Genomic DNA, 22,456 nt, shown 5'->3' on the forward strand with positions numbered 1-22,456 from the left:
GAGTGTTTGGCGAAGATAACAGAGAAAGCACGTTGGGTGGGGTGGTCGAAAAAAGGCTTTGTTATGCTGGATCCCATTGCAGCTCTTAGGGATGACCCTTCAACCTCCAGAGAAGAGACCTGTGTGTCACTTCCTGTCTCAGAGTTAGCTACAGTATGGTAGGCTATTATTTCTTGAAGAGACCATTATGAATATATTGAATACTTCCAGACTTCTGCATGCATTGTGTGGAAAACTTAAAAGCACATTAGGTAATTGGAATGTGGGCAACTTGTCACAAACTGTCAAATTAAAGCAGTATTTAATGTATAAATGCAGCATCTGCACATTAGGGATGTACTATTTCAGCTGTATAAGTCAGCATTCTTAAATAATTTTACTTCTGCAATGTGATGTATAATTGGATGAACTAAATTCGCTGGTTTGAGTCTCTTCTGGGCCACTTAACATTTCTGTGAGAAGTTCTCCCCATGTTGGCATGGGTTGCTCCAGTTTCCCCCACAGTCCAACGACATGCGCTATAAGTGTATTGGGTAAACAACATTGGCCATAGTGTATGAATGTGAATGTGAACGTGTATAGGTGTTTCCCAGTACTGGGTTGCAGCTGGAAGGGCATCCGCCGCGTAAAACATGTCGGAATAGTTAGTGGTTCATTCCACTGTGGCAAGCCCTGATAAATAACGGACAAAGCTGAAGGAAAATGAATGAATGAATGAAATTGGCCATAGTGTATGATTGTGTGTGTGAATAAGAGTGTGTATGGGTGTTTCCCAGTACTGGGTTGTGGCTGGAAGGGCACCCGCTGCGTAAAACATATGCTGGAATAGTTGGCGGTTCATTGCGCTGTGGCCACCCCTGATAAATAAGGGACTAAGCTGAAGGAAAATGTATGAATGAATGAATGAAATTGGCCATAGTGTATCAGTGTGCGTGTGAATAAGAGAATGTATGGGTGTTTCCCAGTGCTCAGTTGTAGTTGGAAGGGCATACGCTGCTTAAAGCAAATGCCAGAGAAGTTGGCGGTTCATTCTGGTGGGGCGACCCCTGATAAATCAAGGAATAAAATGAATGAATGAATGTGATGTATTTCCAAAAAGCCTTGCTGACATCTTCCAAGATGCACCATTAGCTGCAGAAACATCAATTAATAAAGAAAATAGGGCTAATTTTGATTTAATGATGGCTTTAACTTCATATAGCGTTGTTTTTGTCCCTTGTGTGTTTTGACAACATGATACATTTTCCTGTTAGCCATGCAGTGCTCGCTCAGGGATTTGCTAGCGCTCTTGATTTATGTATTTAATTTGCTTTGAGTTCACGCTGCTTTGCTTGGCCAAATTAGCGTTAAGTATGAGGCTAAAAACTAACTTAACTTAGAAACTACCCCGGCTCACTTTCTTTCTGTTTGTGTCTTTCACAGTTGAGACATGTGGAGGCCACCTGGATGCCAGCGGAGCCGGCTACATCACATCTCCAGGATACCCTCTGGAATACCCGCCCCATCAGAACTGTCAGTGGGTGATCAGTGCACCCGAACCCTCACAGCGCATCATGCTCAACTTCAACCCCCACTTTGAGCTGGAACGACTGGACTGCAGGTGAGGAGAAAGTCAAAGGAAATTAGCTGGAAAAAAGAAACATTAAGCTCTAGTCTTACGGAATGACAAACGATAAGGACGTGCATGCAATTAATTTACCTCCGATAGAGCATTCGCAAACCCTGCCCTGTGTTCTGAATTGGAGATGAGGCGTAAGCAGAAGATAAGAAAAAAGGTAGATGTGGAATACGCTTAATTTATCGGATGAGAGAGAAAGATGTGAGTCGGTGGGAAGGCGTGATATGGAGGATTTTGGGAGTAAAAGGCAACCAGTGCTGCTGGAGTTTTGGTGGAACAATGTGAAGACAGGAATGGTGGTAAGGGTGAAGTTAAGAGAGATATAATAGGGTTTAGAGCGAGCCTAAAGGGCTTACACAGGGATGCAGTGCAGCTGTCATTGAGAAAGGGGGGTTGTCTAGAAGACTCTAAAGGCTCCTGAGCTGTAAAATTAATTACGTTCATCCATAGGCTCTCACTTTTCAGTCTCTACACGACATCGATGTAGCCCGAAGTTTTTCCATTTGCATTTTGAAAAGGTTTCACGTCTATACGACATTTTCAAAATCCACCAAAAACGCTGTATTATGTATGCCAGGACAGTGTTTGACACTGTTGCTTTGTTTGTAAACAGTACCTGAACCATGGGCCAGGGAGCATGGTGTGTATGTAGAATTATTTTGTGTGTATGATGCATTTCCTCTGTGTGTTGTAATGTGAAGTAAATCAACACTTTGCTGATAGAGCATTAGTAAACACTTGAGCAACAACAACACAACCACATATTTCACCATTGATGTTTGTTTGCCTTTAATCTACACTTCCAAAAGCACCTACTACTGTATGCATGTGCATGATGTCATCATTTTCAAAGACTGTTGTTTTTGGATGTTTACAAAGACACAACAATGGTGTCTTTGAATAACTTAGCACACAGATTTATGCATTTTCAGCATTAAAAATGCTGTTGTGGTGTAAACAAACAGGCAAAAATGCATAAAAAGTTTCCCGTTTTAGCTGAAAACTGTATTGTAAATCAGTGGTTCCCAATTCCAATTCCCTGAAAGCCCTCACCCTGCATATTTTGCATGTCTTCCTTACTTAACATACCAGATTCAGAACATCAGCTCATTTACAGAGAGATCCATGAACTGATCCTTGTGTGTCAAATGAGAGAAACATACAAAATGGAATTGGGAACCACTGGTGTAAACAGCCCCTGACCTGCATTGCGATGACCAGTAAATCATTCTACCAATGTCAGTCAGGTTTTGAGACTTGGCATATCCTAAAACACAGGCATGTGTTTATCCTAAAACCTGCATCTGGAGGTTCATTACACTGCAGCGTTTAGGTCCAATCCCATTAATAAAGATGTTCAAGATTAGTAGGAACTTCCTGGAAAGTGTGTTAGGTCAGGCTGAAGCTAAACTCTACCTGACATTGACCCTACGAGAGCAGGATTAGACATGGTTGTCTTACAAGCTACTTATTTAATACATTGTACTGTTGGGCAGATTGCAAGAGACAAATTCACAATGTGAACAGTTTGAATGGTGTGTAGAACTCCAAAATTGCATTCACATTTTCAATACGAGCAACAACAGTCACCACTGAAATGAATAGAGTTTACCATGTGCCAATCTAATCCTTAATGTGGTGTACAAAAAATTACCCAGCAGGCACACAACATCATAAGATGATAATATTAGGTTAGATTTAGGTTGTGACGTCAGATGACCAAAATTCAATTTATAGCCAGCACCTAAGGACAACGTTATTTTGACGTCTAATAACAACATGAAATGATGTTGATATTTGGTTGATTTTAGGTTGTGTTGGAAAGTGAGCAAAATCGAACATAGAGCCAACATCTTAAACCAACATCATATTGATGTCAAATACTGACATTTATTCGTCACGTATGGCAACCAAAATCCAACATCTAATAGATGTCATAGTGGTAACATCCACACAAGGCAAGCTGTAACATCATTGGACATTGATATTTGGTTAACTTTAGGCTGGACATTGGCCATTGATGCCTGATGTTGGGTTCTGGCATCAACTTGATTTTCAATTCAATACAAAATGCAATGTCTCCACGACGTTGGGTTACAACCTCAATCTGACATCATATTGATGTCCTGTTCCTGCTGGGTAGTGTGATAGCCCACCTAAAAATGTTTATTCACCCCATGCTGTTACAAACCTGTATGACTTTCATTTTTCTTGGGATTCACAAAGAGAAACTCTTTGTGGTTTAGTACAATATGAAACTTTAAAAATGAATTTTGGGTGAAGTATTCCTCTAAAAGACTTGTGACAAATGGTCTTGTACTTTCAATACATTATTCAGAAGTATTACCTGAGAATTTACTGTCTGAATTTACTACCTGTCTTCTACAGAGCTGTATTGTCACTGCTGGTGTAAAATTGATGTTCGTCTTAAGCACTTTTCCTGAAGCCATGTGTACTATTTTAAATTAGGCCATGTGCCAAGTCTTCATTTTTATTAACACAAGAGATTTTTACTGCATTATGCTTAGTGCTACATTTCTGAGGCTTTATCCCAATAGTCAAAGTAGAGACATAGTGAAAGGGGTAAAGATAAAACTATGCCAAAAATACACATCTCAGTGGTTGATCTGTTGTGCTGATACAGCCCCGGCTAATGCCCCCTTACTCTCTAAATGAACATTCTGGATTTGTTGTGTACAGATGTTCAATCTCTTTTGCTGCTTGGGTGGCTTCATCAGGTTAGACAGCTCCGCTCTGCCTGTATTTGTTGTTCACATTAGGCTTCCCAAATGAGAAAGAGTGTACTGCGCTTTCAGAGAGGTAATACTTTGAAAGACATTCCCAATAGGACTCCAAAAATAGGTGAAGGTGTCAAGTCTTATAAATGTAAAAGGAGTGTAAATAAACAGTATTGATATTCACTTGCTTGATTTACAGTAAAACAGGGATGTCCAGTCTTGCTCTTGGAGGACTCCAGAGTTTACCTCCTACACACCCAGCTGGATATTTCTAGCTATGCCGAAGGTGTTGATTTGCTGGTTAAGGTGTGATTAATTGAGGATGGAGTTAAACCGATGAGGCATTAAAACAACCAGCTTGTTTAGCCGTTTCACATTGGAGCCAACATGAACAAGCGAGAATGTTGACAATATAAGAAACCACAGTACAGCTGCTTGTCAATATTTATCAGTTTGATCACTGGTAGTATGGAAACTACTTTAGACCTTAACAAAAAGTTGATTTATTTCAATAATTCCATTCAAGAAGTGAAACTTGTATGATGTATACATTCATTGCAGACAGACTGATATATTTCAAGAGTTTAATTTTGATTATTTTGATGACAACTAATGAAAACCCCAAATCCAAATTGTCTGAGATAATGAATCAAATCAAAAAGTGATTTGATTTGATTCATTATCTTGGAAAATTTGAATATTGTGAAAAGGTTCAGTATTTTAGACATCTAGTGCCACACTCTTATCAGCTAATTAACTCAAAACACATGCAAAGACCTTTAAATGGTCTTTCAGTCTAGTTCTGTAGGCTACACAATCATGGGGAAGATGGCTGATTTGACAGTCATCCAAAAGATCTAACTTCGTGACTCACCTCTCACGCCAGAGACCCAGGTTCTATCCCCAACTCTGACAGATGAAGAAGAAGACCAAGATGATGAGACTAAGAACAAGCAGATGACTAAGACCAAGATGAAGATGAAGATGAAGATCAAGACAAAGAAGATGATGAAGACCATAAAGACCAAGTAGATGATGACAAATAAACGAAGACTAAGAAGACAAAGTTCAAGATGTCTACCAAGAAGACGAAAAAGATCGAGAAGACAAGGACAAAGAAGATTATTAGATGAAGATTAAGAAGATGACAATTAAGAAGATGAAGTCTAAGAAGTTGACGGCCAAGAAGACAAAGATGATGAAGAAGACCAAGACAAAGAAGATGACGATGAAGACCAAAACCAAGAAGACAATGATGAAGACCAAGACAAGAAGTCGACATTGAAGATGACGACAAAAATGAAGATTAAGACCCAAAGACCAAGAAGATGATGATGAAGACCAAGGCGAAGAAAAAGAAGACTAAGACCAAGATGATGATGAAGAAGTTGACAACGAAGACCAAAAGATGACGACTAAGACCAAGAAGACTAAGACCAAGATGATGATGAAGTTGACAAGGAAGACCAAGAAGATGACCACCAAGACCAAGAAGACTAAGACAAAGATGAAAAAGAAGATGAAGGTGACAAAGAAAACGAAGAGGAAGAACAAGACGATGATGAAGATTAACAAGATGAAGAAGACTAAACAACAAAACAACAACAAGTGTCAACTGGCAGTACTTTTAGTAGACTTTTTAGCAAGACGCTCCTCGTATAACTGTCTGTGGTGCTTTTTTAGGTGCTGGTTGTTGTACTTTCTCTTGCTGTGGCAACAATTCTGCGTCAGCTCTTACAAATTATCTGGTTTTGTTTGGTGTCTGTGACTTTGAAACTAATATATTCCCATATTACCGATGTGCTGTTTTTCTTTGATATTAATTAGTCTATTAATGCTTGAAGTGGCAGACGCCATCATCCCACTCTTCTGTGCTTTCCTGTTTGTTTTTTAATGTGGGCGTTCCTCATAGTTTAGTTGCGCAATTCTGATTGGGCAGAGCGAAAGTGTGCTCACACAATTGGCTAGTAAGACGGAGCATTTAAATCGCAACATTTAAAATTGCGATTGCGATTCGATTTTGATTAATCGCACAGCCCTAGTGTGTTTTGAAGATATATCAGAGCAAATATATCTATATTAGAATTAACATAAAGGAACAAATGTATTGGAGATTACAGTGCCTGAAAAAAAATCATTACAAATATTGTAGTTGCCATTCTCTTTGTAGTTGTTTGGTTTCCAGACAAACTGACATAAACCTGTGGACCCTGTTTCACAGGATAGTGAGTAAAGCCAGCTGTTTAGATTAGAGTTCACAATTTTGGGAAAGCTTTCGTCTTTGTGTGCAGAGTGTATCAGAAATAGTATATGGAACAATTATTGAGTGCTACTGTTTGTCACTAGGAACCTAAAAGTACCTCATTCATCTATAAAAGGTGCATAATAGTACCTGAGAGTAGTAAAAACATGCCCTTTAAATGTTCAAGCTGATATACACCTGTAAGTACAAACTTTGCAGTTTTTCTAGGACTGCACAAGCTGCCCGAAGCTGATACTAGACATTAGCGTGAAAAAGCCTTCCTATTTATATATCATCAATTCAGTAGTGGTCTGAAATTGAGCTGGAAGGACTTCTGTAGTTGTGGTTTGGGAGATTACGGTAGCACAAAACACACACTTTCCATGTATTGCCCTCATTCTTAACTCTCATTGCAGACAGCCTGACAGAGTGTAGGGAAAGTGGTGAAAAAAGTGAGTGATGAAGAATCTAAGAGGTGTCAGATGCGTTACCATACAATGCTTCGTAAACAGGTCTCTTTCTAATGGTCCACTTCAAGCGTCCATTTCCTCCGTCTGTATTTCTGCTATATATACAATGAGTCATCGTCAGCACATTTAAGCACGGTATGATTGAAAGGCCTGGCTCCGTCTTTTAGACAGCAAACACTCACACACAGTAGCAAGCACATTTAAATTCACCTTGTGCTTATGAGTGCTGGCGCGGAGTCTCAGCTGCTCAGAGGAGCGGCCTCAGTTTAGCTTAGCTTGCACAATTTACTCAAGACAAGGTCAAAGCAGCTTCTTGTGCCCTAAACCATGCTAACTAATGTGCTTCTAAAAAGCATCTTGTGGCTCACGTGATGTAGTTAGGATAGGCGTGGTATCAGTGGCATTTTTCAAGGGCCACTACAGTAGGGGATTTTTATTGCAGAAGCGAAGCCAGATGGCTTTTACCTGGAGGACAGTCAGCAGATTGATCTGAGATAGATGCAATAAAAACAGCAAATGAAATATCTGGCCATATCTTTAATGCGATACTCTTCTCCTTTGTAATGAAAGAATAAACGGGTGGTGAGGTCTGACCAGATCTCTCTAGTCTATCTATCTATCTATCTATCTATCTATCTATCTATCTATCTATCTATCTATCTATCTATCTATCTATCTATCTATCTATCTATCTATCTATCTATCTATCTATCTATCTATCTATCTATCTATTTATTGATTCATCCATTCATCATCAGTTTCACTATGTATTCATTTTTGTTTTCAATCCATCCATCCATCCATCCATCCATCTATTCCTATATCAATCCGTATATCCATCCATCCATCCCTATATCAATCCCTATATCCATCCATCCCTATATCCATCCCTACATCCATACATCCATCCATCCATCCATCCATTCCTATGTCAATGCCTATATACATCCCTACATCTATCCATCCATCCATCCCTATATCAATCCCTATATACATCCCTACATCTATCCATCTATCCATCCATCTATCCATCCATACATCCCTCCATCCGTCCATCCATCCATCCATCCATCCATTCCTATGTCAATCCCTATATACATCCCTACATCTATCCATCATCTATCCATCTATCTGTCCATCCATCCATCCATCCATCCATCCCTAATCAATCCCTATATACATCCCTACATCTATCCATCTATCCATCCCTCCGTTTGTCCGTCCATCCATCCATCCATCCATCCATCCCTCCGTCCTTCCATCCATCCATCCATCCATCCCTTTATCAATCCCTCCATCCTTATATCCATCTATCCATCCATCCATCTATCCATCCACCTATCTATCTATCCATCTACCTATCTACCTCCCTACCTACCTACCTACCTACCTACCCATCCATCCATCCATTCATTCATTCATTCATTCATTCATCCATCCATCCATCCATCCATCCCTATATCCATCCCTCTATCCCTATATCCATCCCTCCATCCCTTTATCCTTCCCTACATCCATCCATCCATCCATCCACCCATCCATCCCACTCTTTTTCACTGTGTATTTATCAGAGTATATATTCATGTCTATCATGAATCTATGTCTGTCATCTCTGTCTGATGTCTTACCATTCTATCATTCCATTTATCATACAGTAGTTTCGATTGTTCTCCCTGTAGGTCTGCCTGTCTTCTGTGAAGTAATTTTTCCAGTGCATTTGTTCAGTAAAGGTTGTCTCCTCCCAGCTTCCCTCATTTTCATTCTCAAAATAAATCTCCATTTTAACACATTACTCTATATGCAAACAGCAAGTTCCTTCTGAATGCTAACTACCCAGTTCACTTAATGCATACAGAAGGATAAGTAAATTGTTGTAGAAGGATTCAAACATTGTACTGCAGTGGAAGGACTTAAAGTGAAACCAGATCTGATTCAGAATCAGCTCTCAGACATAAAATATTGACAGAGAGACGGTTGTTTGGGCTGAGGAGGGAATCTGGAAGAGTTACTGGTAAGAGTGAGACGTGTGCGATGAAGTCTGCATCACTCAAGGGAGTCTACGCTTCAGTCTACTCATGAAAGTTCTCACGTTTACTATGCAGCGCTATCTACAGATGTTGAGGTGCTAAGCTATTGAGCAGCATCAGCGTTTCTAAACTGCGAGCATGATATCACCCAATTTCCACTTTTCCTCAGGGACCAAGGATCAATGTATGTCCTTTGCCCTTAATGAAGAATCAATAAGCCCAGCACGTTCAGGAGAGTGAGGTCATGGTCAAGAAGGTCACCGACTAGCCGACCAAAGGCTGCAGGGGTCACATGCACAAAATGAGCATCACATAAATAAAAACATCACAGTACAATAATGGCTATTCTTAAATCAATGATTTCTCAGCAAACATTATCAATTGTTTCCAGCTCAATCCTACTGTCTGATCGGATGAAATTTGGCACAATGGAAATACCTAATGCACATAAACCTGTGACCACATATCTTAGTTGGAACTAAATGTTTGTCAGCATTATTGGCAAGTGCATACATTATGCCTTCGTCCACCAACAGGCCACAGTTAATCAATTGTCTGAATATCAATGCTCTTTATAAATGTATACATCACAGTTAGGAAATGCCTGTCTGTGTAGAGCTTGATGACGATTTCATATGCTTATAATTATTCAAATGGGTCAATAATGTTTTTTTAGGGCACAGCAATTTCAGTGATGTTTTTAGGCCATTGAAAATATATCAGCAAGCCCAGAGTGTATCGAGATATTGATAGCTCAAAAAATGCAATCAATCTGGAGCAGTATAAGTGACACATTTGGGAATTCAAAGATTTAAAAAAGCCTCTTTTTTTACCCTAAGAAGCCAATTTCACCCTGAAAAAAGTTTTAATATCGTTGATGGGAGAAAAAAAAGGACCTAATGCATTCGGAAAAAGCCTAAGGCTTTCAATGGCAACAATGGGAATTGGAAGACAGCACATTTTGACGGGAACATACTGAATCTCAAAAGACCAGAAAATGTTCTCCTTTAAAGGTGTGAGTCTTGGAAAAAAATCACAAATGTAGCTTTAAAGCCAGTTTTAGTGTTGTTTATGAAAGCCTCGGGCTCCTGCGGTCTACCCCAGTCATCTGTAAATGTCAGTGCTGTATCGGACAGCCATGCTATTTGTTTCTCGACCGGATTGAAGATGGCAACCCTCCCTCCCTCTTGGGAACCTTCCCCAGCATCTATTTAATATTTCACAGGCACTTATAGCTTATTAGGCAGCCCCCCCGAGGCCGAGCACGCAGCTTTCCATGCAGACTCTCAGCATTATTTAATTTCAATTTTAGTGTCTTGGCCGGCTGAAGAGCCGTCCTGGAGCACGTCCTGCGGCCGCTGGCCTAAAAGCATGGCAGAATTCAAATGAGCGCCCATTGTGTTGTTTGATATCAGAAGGCCAATACGATTGTGTGTCAGACTGAATTATATTCCGAAGCCATTGAGCTGAGTTTGAGAAAGATAAAGCTAAGGAACATCTTTGTGAGATGATAAATGCATTAGCAGCTTGATTTCAGCTAAGTTTTATTTCCTTGAATTGGCTTGTTTAGAGGAGGTTTAGTTGTGCCATTTTGATTTATTTCTGATTGACCATACAGTTATTATTATCATACATATTATGATACTCACTTTTAGAAATTCTGTCAATTAAGGCACTGTTTCTACCTGTTAATAAAATGCAGTTTGATTGATCTGATTACAGATTATAAAGGAGACATATTCTTGTTTACGATGGATTAGTATCTTAATCCATCTCTTTTGTCCAGTTTTGACCGCTTTCCTGATTTTTTTAAGGATTTTGGCTTCTTTTCTCAGAATCACAACTTGTGTTTTTATTTTTAATTAGTTTGAATTTGAATTATAATTGTTTATAGAATTTTTTCCCTAAAAAATGTTAAATTGATCAGCAACCGCAGAGTGTATCGAGGTATTGATAGCTAAAAAAAACAAGCTATCTGGAGCAGTATAAGTGACACATCTGGGAATACAATGATTTAAAGTCTCTTTTATACCCAGAGAATCCATTTTTTTCCTGCAAAAATGTTTTAATATCCTTAATATCATTTTGATGTATTTCTGATTGACTATATTATAATGGTCCCATTCAGACATTATGTCAATTAAGGCACGTATACCTGGTAAGAAAATGAATTTTAATTAATCTGATTGCAAATTATGGAGACATATTCCTGTTTATGATAGATTTGTATTTTAATCCATCTCTTTTGTCCAGTTTTGACCGCTTTCCTGATTTTTATAAGGGTTCTGGCTTCATTTCTCAGAATCACAACTTGTGTTTTTTTTATTTGCTCACAAGTGGTAGGTGTCACGATCACCAGTTAGTGCTTGTAAGTGTTTTCCAGCGATCTGTGGTGTTTTAGACTCCCTGGTTACAGAAGACTCAACACCATTGTGTGTGTTTGTGTTGCTTATGTAGTCCATTAATCAGTCCTTGAGCAGCTTCAGCTGTGGGAGTGTAATCAGTCAGGATCTAGAACATGTGTGTGTGAACGGAGTGCATGTATGGAGCTGGAGTCCATGAAATGGCGGATTTGTAGTCCGTTAGCGCTTGTAAGTGTTTTCCAGCGATCTATGGTGTTTTAGATCGCTGGTGATCGTGACAGTAGGTGTAAGTGGGATATGAAACATTTTGAGGTTGTTCACTTTTATCCACTTCTAGAGTTAGCTGAAACTTAATATCAGATATGAACAGGGCCTTTTACTCAGATTTGCAAGATATGTAACTTGTAATTGTAAAAAACAAAGTTTCTGTTCAGAGAAAATAGTTCAATAAAAAATCTTAACTTTAATTGGACTTTTTTCTTAGATCTATTCCTTCAAATTTGTGAGAACTATATCTGAAACCCCAGAGTGTATAGCTCCAAGAATCAATCTGGAGCAGTATAAGTGACACATTTGATTTTAAAAAGTGTCTTTTAATCCATGAGAAACAAATATAATTTTAATATACTTCTGATTGACTATATTATGATGGTTCCTTTTAGGCATTCTGTCAATTAAGGCGCTGTTTATACCTGGTAATAAAATGCAGTTTGGATTAGTATTTTAATCCATCTCTTTTGTCCAGTTGTGACTGCTTTTCTGATTTGTAAGGGTTCTGATTTCTTTTCTCAGAATCACAACTTCTGTGTGTGTGTGTGTGTGTGTGTGTGTGTGTGTGTGTGTGTGTGTGTGTGTGTGTGTGTGTGTGCGTGCGTGCGTGCGTGCGTGCGTGCGTGCGTGTGTGTGTGTGTTTCAATTGTTCACAAATAAACAACACAATATGTAGGTGTAAAGGGGATAGGAAACATTTGAGCTTATTCACTTTCATCCACTTTTAGAGGTACCTGAAATGTAATATCAGACATAAACAGGGCATTTTACTCAGAATTGGACTGAGTAACTTGAAATTAGAAGTTTAAAATTTGTTTTAGTGTTTTTTTTCCTCAAAATTGTGAGTTGCAGTTGTAAAAAAGTCAAGATTGACGTTATTATTCTAAATTGTAAAATCTGAATTTACAAAAAGACAAAATAAAAATTATTTAAAAAACACTTTTTAAAATGAAACTTGTACAAAAAACTTTTTTTGCTTCGCCGAACAACACTTACACCAGTTTTACTTACTTTTGTACTGCTTAAAGTTAAATGGAAAAAAAAATCACTGTAGTCTAGGGGTTCTCAATCTCAGTCCTGGAGGTCCGGTGTCCTGCAGATTTTAGATCCAACCCCAATAAGACACACATTGGCTAGCTAATTAAGCTAGGCTGTTGATGCAAGTTGGAGCTAAAATCTGCAGGACCGAGAATCCCACTGTCCGTGCAATATTCAATTCAAGCTTGTTTGTATAGTGCTTTTCACAATAATTATTGTTTCAAAGCGGCTTTACAAAAGGTGCACATTATTGTGTTACCATCAAAATCAGAAATGTTAAGGTTATTAGTTACCATAACTTTATTAGTTACTAATAACTTTAATTAACTAGTGACGAATGGCTTTTAACAGTTAAGGTTATTATATATAAATCTAGTTAACCTGCAGTGATATAGTATATACGTGATGTCTATGTGTGCATGTTCAATGAAGTGTATGTGTGGTAATAATCTCAAATACAGTATATGTATGCCAGTACCATGCACTTGAGCCAAATCTTAAATCTGGCAGTGATGTTTACCATGCCGGAACTTATGATTTAAGCAGCACACGCAGGATTGTTGCTTACTGTGTAGGTAGTGAGTTCCAGGCAGTTGGAAGATTAATGGTGTCCAGTCTTAATGTTACGCCCAGTGTCACCAGAGAACAACTCTTTTCATTTGTACACAGCCAACCATACAAACACACACCGCAGTACAGTGTATGCGCACAAAATAAACACCGATAGTAGCATCCGCACCCCTGTGTATCAGTCCGTCTGTGTCTTTCTCCAGACAAACTGCTCTTTAGGGCAAGCTAGTGACACCTCGGGGGACTGTGCAAGCCTGGAAAAAGTGCTTGAAAAACACCGTAGGTGCGAAAAGCAATTAGCAGTGAAGAGGCTGGAGGGGAGAGGAGACAGAAAGTGAGATTGGAGAGGAAGACATGTCTGAACATGAGACAGGGACACGGGGCCTTTGCCCTGCTCGTGTCAAGCCTCTCTTCCCGCTCACACTTACAAACATACCACCGTCTAGGGAGTTTTCATCACAGCCTGTAGCACCTGAATAACCATAGAGTCACGCATAATTAGCATGCATAATCGCAGCTCTATTGCACCGCGGTAAACAATAGCAGCTTCACGCCTATAAAACGACATCAAATTGCTGCAATAATGAGAAAAGGCTTTGGTTATGAGTGCTGTGAATGTGATACGAACACTTGAGGCGTTGTTCTCATTTTCATGTGAGTTAAATAAGTGATCCGAGCATTTCTGTTGATCAATGGGCATCTTGGTTTGTTTCCACTCTGGAAATGCATTGGTGCCAAGTGGAGGCGTCTGGAGACGGTCAATATCCACATTTGACACACTCACTTGTCACTGCTAATCCTGGAGCCGAGAGCCTCTACAAAATCAATTACAACCTAATTACACTTGCACACAGTTTACAAGCCTTCATCCGCGCTTTTCTAGTGTTTGAGGTGAGATGGACACGGTGTGTGTGTGTGTGTGTGCTTTTACTTACATTAGCTGTACTTTGGGAATGAATTGCTCCCAGAAGACGTTGCAAGAGTGCTTGGGTGATGTATTAAATATTCACATTATATTTATAGGGTTGTGGATGCTATGATGGTTTTGGTTAGGCCGTTACGTTTTCTAAAGTTGGAATAACTCAGCTAATTTTATTTAATTTTTTCTTGTCTTCACATTTTTCATTCTGCTATTGCAAGTTCAGGAGTTCAAATTCTGTTCATTCATTTAAACCAGTTCAGTTTTATTTAAATGTGATTTGTTATTGTCATACACACTGCAAAAATGCTTTTCTCACTTGAACTTGTTTCTAGTCCAAATATCTACAGATTCATAAATCAAGAAGCATTTCTAAACGAGCAAAAAGATATTGTCTTGTTTTCAGAAATAGTAAGTCAAATTAAAGTGAGTTTTTCCTCAAAACAAGAGGAAACTTGTTTATTCATTTTTCTTACTATTGAATTCAGTGGTTACAGGTTTTCAGCATTCTTCAAAATATCTTGTTTAAAACCTTTCTAAGATTCTTTCTTCTGTTAAATACAATAGAAGATATTTGGAAAAAAATAACCGGTAACCATTGACTTTCATTGTTTTTGTTTTTTCCTGTTATGGAAGTCAATGGTTACAGGTTTTCAGCATTCTTCAAAATGTCTTCCTTTGTTTTTAACAGAAGAAAGAAACTCATAAAAGTTTAAAACCATTCAAGGGTGAGTAAATATTAAGTCAATTTTCATTTTGGGGTCTCCTTTATGATTTCAATTCCTATAGTATACTTCCAAAATCATTCCACATAAACCTGCAGATTTTTGCACAAAATTCTGCGCAGAAATACCAAAAATGTCGGCAGGTTCTGTCTGGGCCTTTTTTCTTTTTTACACAGAAGTATTTATATGACAATAATGAGTATTAAAGTTTTTACAGCAGTTCTGATCAAATAAATGCATGCATTGTAAGTCCCTTATAAGTGTCTTTTTATGTCTTAATTATTTGTGCATTATTTTATATATTGTTTAAAGCAAAACAAGATTACTTTACTTGAGAACACCTTATTTTGATGGTCCATTTGAGTATTAGTAGACTGTCTGCTTAACATCTGTTGATACTGCTCCTTCAACAGACATTTAACTGACTTTAAGAAACTTTGTAAGTACATGTCAACTTACACTAACTCTAACCCTAACCCAACCTAACAGTCTACTTATAATCTAATGAGAATTAGTTGGCATGTAGATGCAAAGTAGCTGAAATTCAACAAACGGACCATCAAAATAAAGTGTGACCCTTTACTTACCCCCTTTGCAGTTTATTTAGCTTGTTTTAAGAAAAACTCATTGAATTTAGACTGTTTCTGAAAAGAAGACTATTATTTTTGCTGCTCTAGAAAATTCTGCCCGATTTAAGAAGAATTCGTTTATTGGACCTCAAAGAAGACAAAAGCTCTAAGTAAATAAATAGTTTTGCAGTGCATAATGTTTGTGGAGGCCAGAGTTTTTAAAGAATTTTAAATGATTCCTAATATATATATATATATATATATATATATATATATATATATATATATATATATATATATATTTTTTTTTTTTTTTTTTTTTTTGTGCTGCATTTATGTTTATGTTAGACTAAATATTATTGCACTAATTTTACAGTTTTTCTCAGTGGCTATTTAAATTAACTATTTACATTTGCACAACAGTTAATGCATTTCTCAAAACAATTAGTACAAACTGCAAAACCTAGCGGATAACCTGCAAAAGCGTGTCACTTGCTCAAAATGGATAGCTCTTTCCTCGAAAGCAAGTATTGATGTCAATGAAAGTGTCAGTGTCATCAAGATGAAAAGTCCTGACAGCATTGTTTATGAACAAGATAGTCAAATGGCTTTGTCATGTTTTCATTATGACAGTTTACTCTGTACATTTATTCCAATGCAAAAAGTCAGATTGTGGTGACACATCCTGAAAATGCTGAAGACAGCACTATATACTATTTGCACAGCCATTTGAAAACTACAGTAAAGTTCGACATCACTGCATTTAGTGAGGTATCTGAGTACAAGACACCTAATATGTATGTTTCACATGTTTACTGCATATGTTATTTACATTTCTAATTTATTCACAGCATTGTGCAAAAGAATAAATACACCCTTATTTACAACAAACATAAACTCCCTTTGGGTAGAGCTGTGCACAACTTTGAGCAATATTGCAGTACATATTGGAACTGAACCTACAGCATACACAGGTCTGTAAATCATTCATCAAATTGTTCAATTTAGAAGACGTTTTCAGAAAAAAAACATTAAAAATTTTGTATAAAATTTGCTTGACAGACAACATTGAACATGTTTGTATGTAATGACTCAAGTAATGAAATGAGGATAATTAGTTTTATATGGATTGACTATTCAGCATTCACAAGTTTAGTTAATTTTGACTGACATGACATAAGCAAATGATAATGTTATAAAACAGCAGAGAGTTGTGTGAAAGCAATTGATGCAGGTCCAAAAGCATTTGCAGTTTGCTGGAAGGAATGAGAAACTGCTGCTCTGATGTGCACAAATGACTAATTGTTTAGAGAAATGCATGAACTGTTGTGCAAATGTAAATAGTGTTGTGAGAAATGCACCAAAGCCACTGAGAAAAACTGTAATATTATATTAAAATATTAATGTGCTAGATCTATCTACTTCACATTCATTTCCTAATTCATATATTTTTACAGAAGTGCAAAAAAGTATTATTATTTATATTAATATTAGTATTAATTATTAACCAGTATTAACCAGTCTAAGGGTACTCAAAATAAAATGTTTTTAATGATTATAAATCATCATTATAAACTAATATAAAGCTGTGTAAAATTAGAGTTAGCTGAGTTAGATTAGTCGACGCAGTGGCGCAGTAGGTAGTGGTGTCGCCTCGCAGCAAGAAGGTTGCTGATTCGAGCCTCGGCTGGGTCAGTTGGCATTTCTGTGTGGAGTTTGCATGTTCTCCCTGCGTTTGCGTGGGTTTCCTCTGAGTGCTCCGGTTTCCCCCACAGTCCAAAGACATGCAGTACAGGTGAATTAGGTAGGCTAAATTGTCCGTAGTGTATGAGTGTGAGTGAGTGTGTATGGATGTTTCCCACAGATGGGTTGTGGCTGGAAGGGCATCCGCTGCGTAAAACATATGCTGGATAAGTTGGCGGTTCATTCCACTGTGGCGACCCCAGATTAATAAAGGGACTAAGCCGACAAGAAAATTAATGAATGAGTTAGATTAAAGTTAGTAATTTATATTGTTTATGTACAAAATGAATGCAAAATATGTCATCAAACATACGACACACAGTATAAGCAATTTCTTTCTTGTGTTTTCTTCAGATCTCTTAAAGGATCCGTAAATCATTTCTATTGCTTAAGAAAGATTTACACATTTCAGATGCTGTACATTATCATTTAGTAAGTGTGTATGTGTGCTAAGGCATCTCAGGTCTAAATATACATGACTGTACCTGAAGCCTCTAAGTGTGCGGTCGACTGGGGGTCCAGTGCAATGAAGAGTCACACACACCTGCCTCTCTATGTCATTCTGAGGGGCCCGGGGCCGTGTCAGGTTTACACAGACGCACACACACACACACGAGTGACGTGGAGCCAGCAGTTATGCAGCTCAACCAAGGATAATTCAGTGCCGGCTGATGAGAAAAGGTTAAAAACTGCTAAATGTCACGTCTTCATTCTGTTCTGTATAGGGAAAGATCAGACATGCTCAACATCACGACACTGGTGTGTTTTTGACATTCTTTAAAAACCATCCATGCAATATATTGTTATTTTTATTTGTTAACCCTGGTGGTGCATAGATTGCACACTAAAATTAATTAAAAACCTGTTTCCTTTTTTATATTTTGTGCTAAATTGTGTTAAATTGTGTTATATTGGCTTATAGAGTATCTCGCTAAACAGTATCTCTCTTCATTAAGTGAAAAACTGTGCAGAAAACTTATGATAATATTATATATATTATATAAAATTTTAAATAAAATAAAATAAAACAATTTTATTAAATAAAACCTGATAAAAAGAAATTAAATTATTTATATAAAAATTAAATGAAGGGGCGACACTGTGGCTTAGTGGTTAGCACTGGCGCCTCACAGCAAGAAGGTCGCTGGTTCAAGTGTATGTGTGTGAATGCAAGAGTGTATGGGTGTTTTCCAGTGTTGGGTTTCAGCAGGAAGCATATGCTGCATAAAACATATGCTGGATAAGTTGGCGGTTCATTCCGCTGTGGTGACCCCAGATTAATAAAGGGACTAAGCCGAAAAGAAAATGAATGAATGATATAAAAATGAAATGAAGGGGCGACACAGTGGCCCAGTGATTAGCACTGTCGTCTCAAAGCAAGAAGGTCACTTGTTCGAGTCAGTCGGGTCTGTTGGCATTTATGTGTGGAGTTCATGTTCTCCCCGTGTTGGCGTGGGTTTCCCCCACAGTCTAAAGACATGCGGTATAGGTGATTTGAATTAACTAAATTGGCCATTGTGTATGTGTGTGAATGCAAGAGTGTATGGTAGTTTCCCAATACTGGGTTGCAGCTGGAAGGGCATCCACTGTGTAAAAATATGCTGGATAAGTTGGCGGTTCATTCCGCTGTGGTGAACCCAGATTAATAAAGGGACTAAGCCAAAAAGAAAATGAATGAATGATATAAAGATGAAATGAAGGGGTGACACAGTGGCTCAGTGGTTAGCACTGTCGTCTCAAAGCAAGAAGGTCGCTGGTTCGAGTCAGTCGGGTCAGTTGGCATTTCTGTGTGGAGTTCATGTTCTCCCCATGTTGGCGTGGGTTTCCTCCGGGTGCTCCGGTTTCCCCCACAGTCCAAAGACATGCAATATAGGTGATTTGAATTAACTAAATTGGCCATAGTGTGTGTGTGTGAATGCAAGAGTGTATGGGTGTTTCCCAATACTGGGTTGCAGCTGGAAGGGCATCCACTGTGTAAAAATATGCTGGATAAGTTGACGCTTACCAACTGTCCGCTTACCTCCGTATGGTTGGCTTTACTGCTGTTACCAGTTTGACCAGTAGCTGGCCATGTATGTCGGTGGACTTAAGATGCAGAGAGGAGTTGACCACAATGACAAGGTTCGAGTCCGGCGAAGAACGGTTCCAGAAAGCAGATAAGACAAAAACAGAAGCCAAAAAATCTAATAAACAAGTAAATAAGAGAGTGAGAATGTGGAAAGATTTGAAAATGTGGTAAAAATCAGGTGAGGGCTTTTCTTTTTTGAATTGCTTTTTAAAACTGTCGATTGGGTTTAGGGAAGTGGGTGAGCGATTCAATAAGTGCTTTTTAAAACACTATTGGCTGTGTTTAGGGAAGGAGGAGGGTGGGTCAGTCGATTGGTCAGTCAGTCAGTCAGTCGGTAGTGGCCGGTGGTGGATTTACATGAGAACAGCAGACTCAAATTTCGCTCGCGAGAGAAATTTGAGATCTGAAAAAGCATACACAGCAGCCTCTGTGAAAACAAAAACTGCAAAAAACGTAGCTCCTGGGACGTATTTGGCGCTCTCCAGAAATGTATATTGCGGTACGTTTTCAGAATGAGCCTGGGTTGCCCAATAAAAACTTGAATCACAAAATAGAAAATTGCTAATTCACGGATATCTTTGTTAATAATTGTCACTGAATACTTATTATTATTATTTTTTTTTAAGCAATCATGTATTCATTTATCCTGTAAAGCATCTTGTTTTCTCATATCTTAAGTGTATAACTCTAACTTAAAACCAAGTGTATTGCGAAGAAACTCTCTGACGTCTGACTCTGAATCAGTTTTAAAGCTGCACAGATTGAATGCGTCAGTGCAGAGGACGGTCTGGTCTGGTGTGTTTACAGGGATCTTATTCTTGTTTAGGGGTTAAATGGGGCAAGCATTCCTGAGGTGTGAGAAGAAGCCTGACTCATGCCTCTCTATGGCCAGATTTATTATAAGGAAGCACTCATGCAGACAGCCGGCTGGATTTTTGGGAGTCTTTCGCCTCATTTAGACATTGTGTGTGAAGTGTTTTGGCGAAAAGAGGGCACGGCACATTAAGGGATTATTTTGGCCGGACAGGTGGTCATTGTCTCTGAAGTGACATGAAAACTGTGTGTTTGTTGTGATAAGGCAGCAGTCGGCTGAGGGTCGGAGGTCAGGCTTCAGCGTTCCTTACAAGATATTGCATTGCACTTCCTTGCGTTCTCAATGTACGGCTTCCCAGAAGGACATTTTCACTGCTGATAAGACACTCTTTTATTGCTTTTAGTGGCAATCTGAGTTACAGTATGTACAAATAGTTTGACAAGATGTGATTACTGCTGAAGAAATACATTTTCCATCCGTATATGTTAGTTGTGGTTGGGTGTGTGCTTGTTGATGTGGTTTATGAGGACACAAAGTTCTACGATGACATGGGTATGATGTTGGTATGACAATGATCAGGTGGTTTATGAGGATGTGCTTTGTGTCCTTATAATTCAAAATGCTTAAATATCATGCTTAATCGGGTGTTTTGACAAAAAAAAATTGCCACAGGTTGTCTGCGAGGAGGATTAGGGATAGGGATAGTTAATAAGAAATTAATATATGGTGTTTCTTTACTACAGACACCATAAACATACTACATAAATACATTATGCCTATGGAGAGTCCCCATAAACCACATATCCAAGCATGTTTGTGCTAAAACATGTTAGCAATATGCTAACACCACTTTTTATATGATAGGGAAGTATTAAACCATGCTTACAATGTACATATACATGCTGTCATTAACTTACTAAAACAGGTTAGCAGCTTGCTAACAGCAAATTCAACAAACTAAACATACTGTACTAGCATGTTAACTGATTTTAAAGACATGATAAACATGCTAAGTACTAAAAACATGTTAAAACAGGTCAATAACATTCTCACAAAGTGCAAAAACATGTAGACCTAAGGAATGTTAATATGCTACAACCGTGCAACCTGCTAACACATTGTAGCAAAGTGCTAAAACCATCTAAAAACATACTAAATCCCTCTTTCAGTATGTGGAACTGTTATGCTGTGTAAAATAACAAGATGCTAACACCACTCTTAATATGATAGAAATATATTAAACCATACTAGCAATGTATTTATACATGTTAGCAATGCTATTAACTTGCTAATACATGTTAGCAACTTGTTAACCTCAAAAACAGTGAGCTGAACACTCTACTAATATGTTAAATGAGTTAAAAGACATGATAAACATGCTTGCTAAGTGTTAGCCATGTGTTAAAACAACATGCTAATAACATTCTAACAAAGTGCAAAAACATGTATGCCTAAGGAATGTTAATGTGCTACAACAAGCTAAAACATGGCAGCAATGTGCCTAAACCTGCTAAAAACATGTACTTAAAAGCAATGTACTTATTCATGTTTGCAATGCAATTAACTTGCTAAAACATGTTAACAGCTTGCTAACATCAAAAACAGTGAGCTAAACATGCTACTGATATGCTAAATGATTTAAAAGACCCGATAAACATGCTTGCTAAATGTTAAAACATAAACACCATGTGTTAAAACAACATGCTAATAACATTCTAAGGAAGTGCAAAATCATGTGCCTAAGAAAGATTAATGTGCTACAGCAAGCTAGTTACATGCTAAAACATGGCAGCAATGCTAAAACCTGCTAAAACATACTAAAGCACTCTTACTCTATGCGGAAATTGTTAAGCTGTATAAAATACATTATGCCAACGGAGAGTTAGCAACATGCTAACGCCACTCCTAATATGATAGAAATATATTCAAACATACTACCAATGTACTTAAACATGTTTGCAATTTAATTAACTTGCTAAAACATGTTAGCAGCTTGCTAACATCAAAAACAGTGAGCTAAACATGCTACTCATATGTTAAATGATTTAAAAGACATGATAAACATGCTTGCTAAGTGTTAAAACATAAACACCATGTGCTAAAACATGCTAATAATACTAACAAAATGCAAAAACGTGTAGGCCTAAGGAATGTTAATGTGCTAAAACATGGCAGCAATGTGCTTAAACCTGCTAAAACATACTAAAGCACTCTTACTCTGAGCGGAAATTCTTAAGCTGCATAAAATACATTATGCCAATGGAGAGTCCGCGTAAACCACA

General features: G+C 38.0%; 1 protein-coding gene across 3 annotated transcripts in view; it reads left to right on the top strand.

Moving 5' to 3' along the window:
• nrp2a (neuropilin 2a) overlaps positions 1-22,456 on the top strand; it is a 158,734-nt gene that overhangs the window by 19,945 nt on the left and 116,333 nt on the right. For all 3 annotated transcript variants that reach the window (XM_056463109.1, XM_056463118.1, XM_056463126.1), the window contains exon 2: positions 1,423-1,600. In XM_056463109.1, the coding sequence (XP_056319084.1) occupies positions 1,423-1,600 (178 nt within the window). The remainder of the gene's footprint in view (positions 1-1,422; positions 1,601-22,456) is intronic.

Source organism: Danio aesculapii, chromosome 1 (genome assembly GCF_903798145.1).
Source record: "Danio aesculapii chromosome 1, fDanAes4.1, whole genome shotgun sequence".
In the NCBI taxonomy this organism is placed as follows: domain Eukaryota; kingdom Metazoa; phylum Chordata; class Actinopteri; order Cypriniformes; family Danionidae; genus Danio; species Danio aesculapii.